Here is a 6,308-nt window from a genome sequence, read left to right on the forward strand (position 1 = left end):
GAGACAGAGCAGAAGTCAGTTAATATGATTGGTTACCGTGATACAAATCAAACATTAACACTGGGACATATATACAAAAGAGAACACACGGTTGACGAAAAAGCGAACAGCTGCTAACAAGCCAGCAAGAATATTGTCCATAAAAGCCGCAGCTTACTTGTTTGCAATTATGTTAAATTCTCAAAGAAAGCAGAAAATGCTCTAACACAGCGCACCTTAGTCTCAGTCCTACAAGCTGTAAGAAAACTTTTTTTTTTTTGAGCAATTATATAAAACCTTATAACAAGGTAAGCAACACATCATAATCATAACAAGTCTCCCTCGATTTGATTCCATTTCAAAACAAAATTACAATCTAGTAATGGTGGTAGATGTTCATAACAAAAAAAAAACCTAAATTTACAACCTCAAGGTGATACAGTAATCCACACGGTCTCTTTAGTTTATAGGAACAGATTAAATGGGAGACGCAATTGAACTAAATGTTTTCTTTTCCCAATGTACAATATGTAAAAGTTTAGATAACAAGAATCATGCCGGTATGCAATAGGAAGAGTTCATCACTGGGGGTAGCACACAAACGAGATGAGGGCCCGCTGGATTGCAACTTATGTTAGCCTCGCCAACTTCAGGCAAGTTTAGAAGAGGTGGATGCACATAACCAGAGACTAGTGGCACGCACGTGACTGAGATCAATATCCTCGAACCTGCAACTTTATTGAGGTTAGAAACATATATCAACAATAATGAAGTTTCTAAAAGAATTATTCTCTCAGAATGGAACCGATAGATAGATTGAATCAAACCTTGTGTTTCGGATATTGATACATGTCCCCTCTTCCTTCCAGCAATCATCCAGTTCTCTGGATTAGCATCTACTTCGTATAATACCTCCTGTCACATGAGAGATTGATTTAAACTAATGATACAATCATAAGGAGCATAGATAACAGCTCACAACAAAAGATTGTGGACTACAATCTTGCACTTGGTTGGTGCTAACTGATACTGACATGGGGCCCATCCTGCAACTTGCAGACAGGCCCCAGTATCCGACTCATAGTGCCAACTTCGTTGTAAATCAGCATTAGTTCAAAGGGCTTTTTCGATATTAGTCACTTAAATATTTAGTGTTTTGAAATTAGCCATCAAATTTTTGAAAATTGCTATTAGGCATCCCAATTATTATATATTGCTAGTAGCTACTGGCTACTGCCACTCTTGATTGGAGGGGTTGCTTTGAAAAAACTTATATAAGAACTGGGGAACCTAATAGCAATTTCAATGATTTGACGGACTAATTTTTGAACAACTTATAAGAATTTGGGGACCTAATAGCAATTTCAATGGTTTGAGGGACTAATTTCAAAATATTAAAATTGGAGAGACTAATATCGAAAAAACTCTAATCCAAATCATGTTTCAGCAATCAGAAATCTGAATCTCAAGTTTCAAGAAAATCAGAAATCTGAATCTCTAGTTTCAAGAAACTTAAATGGTGGTTTAACAAGTAGCATCTTTAAATGATGAAGGCAACTTTCTTTTAGTTTCTGAGGCAACTTTCGTTTAGTTTCTGAAATCAAGTATCAGGTATAACTTACATTGCTAAGTTTAGCTGAACTAGCCCCCATATCTTTCAATCTTTCAACTCTCCATTTCATATTAACCAATTGTCCAACTCGTAAACAGTCCGAAGAAAATGGAAGAAATCCAACAGCAATACATGGATCAAGGACACGCCGCTGCAAAATGATTGAGCTCTTGCAAATAAGTTCCCCTTGCTCTCCTGATTTCAATGGCACAGGTGTATGTGCACCAACTGCTCGATCACCGGAGATTCCATATTTAATATTCAATATGCTGTCTGTCTGCAACTCTGCTGCCTGATCTGGAAAACCCATTACTATGAATACTCAATTTAGACAATAGACTACAATATCCAGCAAAGAATCTTAACCAAAATATTAACATTAAACTTTTGGAAAAATATTAGTGCTCATCACAAAACAAAACATTGGACTCATGCTATTGTACAAAAAAAATGACTGTACACCACAGTTCTGTTTTACTGGCATTGTTCCAATTTGTATTGTTGCCAATATTTTCCAGAAAATATATATATGTACTGAATGTGCATAAGTCAAATGCACCGTCATGCTTCTGCTAAGAGGTACTTTTTAAAATCTGCTGTGTCAAGGAGGATGAGGATTAGCATGTCCCTGTATGTGTGTTTGTGTCTCTGTAAATGCTTCTTCCTACATTTTTTCATAATCACAATACTATTTATGATCTTTCCTTAAGTTTTATCCCCAGACCTTGGCCTACTCCAAAAATTTGGAATAAAGGCTTTGGTAAAGTTGAGTCTTTATGCCACTCTTTTTTAACCATATAGATTTCCAATGTCCTAAAATGTAGAGTTACCAGTGATATGACCAATTAACTCCAATTGTGTTCATAATCCCCTGAAACTCTATTTAACATCATAATATATATTCATAAACTTGTCTAATTACAAGATGAAGGCAAGTTACTTGATTAATTCCAGTGTTAAAGATACTTGAATGATTTACCTTCAGATATATTACCCACACGGATACTGAATAGGATTCCAGCTCGAGACGATGAAGAAATTACAAGTGGGAAGAAACTTGAAGTAGGTCTTCCATTTCCTTCACTGTGAACAAATCCACCTTGAAGATCCAACCACACATCATATACACTCAGAGAAGCCTTCACTTGTGAGTGCAGTATCACCTACACACATCACGCATTATCAGCTATACCAATTAACCATACATGTGACTTAAAAGGCTTAAAATAAAATATATTCGATTTATAACAAGCAAATGCATAATGAGAGGAAAAAAAAGATGGTACAGTTTGCAGGCAGCTTTAAGCTCTCAAGGGTTTTAAAAATAAATGAAACACTTAAATACACATGCACTCACACATGCACATCGTTTACAAACTTCTCTTTCTCTTCACCTTGTGAAATGTTATACATTAAGAAGAGAGAATTTCAAATAGTAAAAAAGTATGCAATGGCAGTTAAAATTCAAAAGGCAAGTTTTCAGATGCAGCTCCGAGAAGGGCTGATAATAAAAAAGAAAGACTTTTTTCCCCAAAACACTAAATCCGAAGGCAAGCTTGCTCTCAAATTTAGTGATTGTAATCAAGAAGAACAGACAAGAGAATAAAAAGATAGGTAGTCGGTTCATAAGGGAACAGGAAAAAGACTAATCTTGAAACTGAGGAAAGAAAACAATGTGTATTCACAAATTGCAGAAAAAGAGTATCTGAAACCATGCCTGCAACACTAATTTTCCATCATTGCAACTATCCGTAACACGTGTGCTGACATGGAATGGCTCCGTGAAATGGACAGCCATTGTCCTGCAAACAATTATACTGCATTTAAAATTCAACAAGGAGATACGTACTGTATCGGCATCATAATAATGATCAAAGTGTAATGAAAGCACTTTTTTCTCACCAAAACAATGTTGACCAAGGGAGCACAACAAAAGTCAGAAAGCACGGACAAAGGATAATTGGAATATATAGATTTTAAAAAACAGAGCTGAAAAACGTAGCATGTTACCTCTCAAATATCTGGTTGTGGCAAGCTCCAAATTCAAGTTTCAGAGCAATGGTCCTCATTCCATCCACGACACTCTGGCGCTGTGGTTGAACTGAACATAAACATAAGATAACGTCTTATCCAGTAAGTGTGTTATCAAAATTACTAACTGTGGGATTGCACAGGAAAATATCTTGTACAAGCTGCATGCATAAGATAATAAACTCAACATAATTAAACCATCTACCTGCAGATGTTCCTCTTGCCAGCCTATTCTCAATAGCACAGACAGGAACCCACAAAACTGTAGTTATATTACTAGCCCACTCTGGCAAAGTCAACATACCACCTTCAAGCTGCAACTGTTCAAATAATTCACTGGAAGTACCTCCTCTTGGCATGTCTAAGTCACTTGCATGATCTTCCCTCTCTTTTGCCATTGTGTAATCCTCTATTTCTACCATATGTGACTCCTCAATTCGCAGTCCTGGACCAGTGTCTATATGTAAGATAGCACCTTTCAGAGAATAATCCATTGGCTTTATAATCAGTCCAACCCACTGAAGCTCATTCATTAACAATGCAGACGATACAGCAGCAACTACATCAACTAAAGGCCTTGGTTTGTACACCTGAGACATAAAACTGCTATTAGGTTTAAATGAGGTATTTTTGTTCATATCATCAAGATTCAATCTAAAATCTAGATAGCAAGTTGGTGGTTTAATCGTATAGAATGTTTGAGACCTTTCAAGAAAATTAACTTTTTCCTGACAAGAATCTGGACAACAAATCTACCCCATTGATTGAGACAAGTACTCAGATATCCACTTTGTCTTGTCTTGGTGGAGTCTCTATGATGCTCGGAGCAAGCATTTTCATCATCCTTAATGTAACTAAACAGTTGCCTAATTATTTTGAACCAGTGTGTATTCCGTGAATCCTCGAAGAAACGTGTCGAGTAAGAGCAGGGCATACAGTTTATCTATTTCTATACTCAATTTCCTCCAAACTTACATATATAGATCAGCCAGGTGATCGAGGAGTGAAGTTCATCTTCATACCCACTTGCCCATATATCTTAGCACAAAGCATAGATATAAGAAAAAATATATATTTTTGGGCATCCATTTTTTGTAACTCTTGTTCTATGCATGCACATGCAGGCACAGACATACGTGTGTGAGCACACACCCACACCACACAAGCACACCACGTATGCAATTGAGGTACCAATTATACCAGGAAAATATGGTAATCACTTATACTTGGAAGCTTTTAGTACCCAGAATCTTGCCTTCGCTCAAATAGTTGATCTCAGGTGTTCAAATACCTAGTTAAACTAAGATATGTATACCTAACACTCAGATAGACCAAAATGTTCGAAAACATCAAAAGAAATTTAAAGATAACTTCTTTTAGTATTAACTGTTACCATCCTACTCTAATCGACTATACTTGATGCATTAGTATACGTGTTGGTAATATTATGCGATTAGAATTGATCAAGAACCAAGAACCCAAGTCAATGAGCATCAGTTAGAAATCCTTTACTCCATAATCCAATGGGCATTAACAATCTGACCCCCAAAACAAAACCCGCACAGTGCCTCACAGGTCAGGTCTTGGTCAAAAATTTGAACTTGATGCGACTTTGATTTGAGGTATGTATCAAGAAAAACCGGAGCCTATCATACCTAACATCAACCACATCAAACCCAACCTCGCATTTATACATACTACCTATCATGTTGTCTCAGCTTGTTTCAGGTTGAGCAGATTTATTTGCCTCTACATGCACTTTACATCAACTTAAACACCAGCAAGTAGTGATGCACTGGTGTGTGCGCGTGTGTGAGTGCATTCATGCAAGTATTTACATGCCAATGTGCGTCAGAACAGAACAGAAAAAACCTCTTCAATAAAACAACTATTGCAGAAATACCAATAGGACTTTGATGCTTGTAGGTGATATGCATATAAGCTCGTTTGTGTATGTGCATGAATAGTTAGCAAAATGGAATACCACCACAAAAAAAAGGAAAAGTTGATACAACAAAAGGGGGAAAATCAGATAACTAGTGAATACTGTTTAAAATGATGTAGAAAGGTAAATGTTGAAAATCCTACATATATGTTTAATTTTATACATCAATCACCTAGCTACTTACTATATAAATATGGTTCTAAAATATTATCCAATATTATCAAATACTAAATGATGTGTATCTACTTTATCTTATTTAATCTGGTGGTTAAATAAGTTCTATTAAAAAGTCTCGATGACAAAATATATAACATAAAGATTATCAAAATGAAGTAATATTATTATTTATTGAAGACTATTAAAAAAAATTTAAATGTAAAAAATTATTAAAACATGTATAAATTGGTTGAGAATGATTTTTTTTAATTTACTTTTTTTGGCCCATTCCTTTTAAAAGAAGGTTTAAAAGCAGATAGGTGAAAACTTCTTTTTTTCAAACATAGTTTTTCTAACCATGGTGCATGGACGTAGAAATAGTCTAATTTCCTAACCATGGTGCATGGACATAGAAATAGTCTAACACACATACTCCTAAACAATAAGAAAGATTACCTTAAGAACTGGCCTTGTTGGTTTCTCATAACTCATAAAATCATCACTGTCCTGAGGGCCACCTTTGGAGAAGCTATGAGATCTGAATCTTAAGTGGCCAATCTGTCCTGTTAAGACCCCCAATACATA

The 6,308-nt window shown here is 35.7% G+C and overlaps 1 protein-coding gene across 1 annotated transcript in view; it reads right to left on the minus strand.

Moving 5' to 3' along the window:
* The window catches only part of LOC109851212 (trafficking protein particle complex II-specific subunit 130 homolog), a 19,068-nt gene continuing 13,062 nt past the window's right edge, over positions 303-6,308 (minus strand). Inside the window, 8 exon segments of the mRNA XM_020421248.1 lie at positions 303-707; positions 807-894; positions 1,602-1,888; positions 2,571-2,754; positions 3,309-3,393; positions 3,602-3,692; positions 3,828-4,212; positions 6,180-6,308. The exon segment at positions 6,180-6,308 is cut by the window's right edge and continues 11 nt beyond it. Coding sequence (XP_020276837.1) covers positions 532-707; positions 807-894; positions 1,602-1,888; positions 2,571-2,754; positions 3,309-3,393; positions 3,602-3,692; positions 3,828-4,212; positions 6,180-6,308 — 1,425 coding nt within the window. The 3' untranslated portion in view covers positions 303-531.

The sequence above is a fragment of the Asparagus officinalis genome, chromosome 8, assembly GCF_001876935.1.
Source record: "Asparagus officinalis chromosome 8, Aspof.V1, whole genome shotgun sequence".
Lineage (NCBI taxonomy): Eukaryota > Viridiplantae > Streptophyta > Magnoliopsida > Asparagales > Asparagaceae > Asparagus > Asparagus officinalis.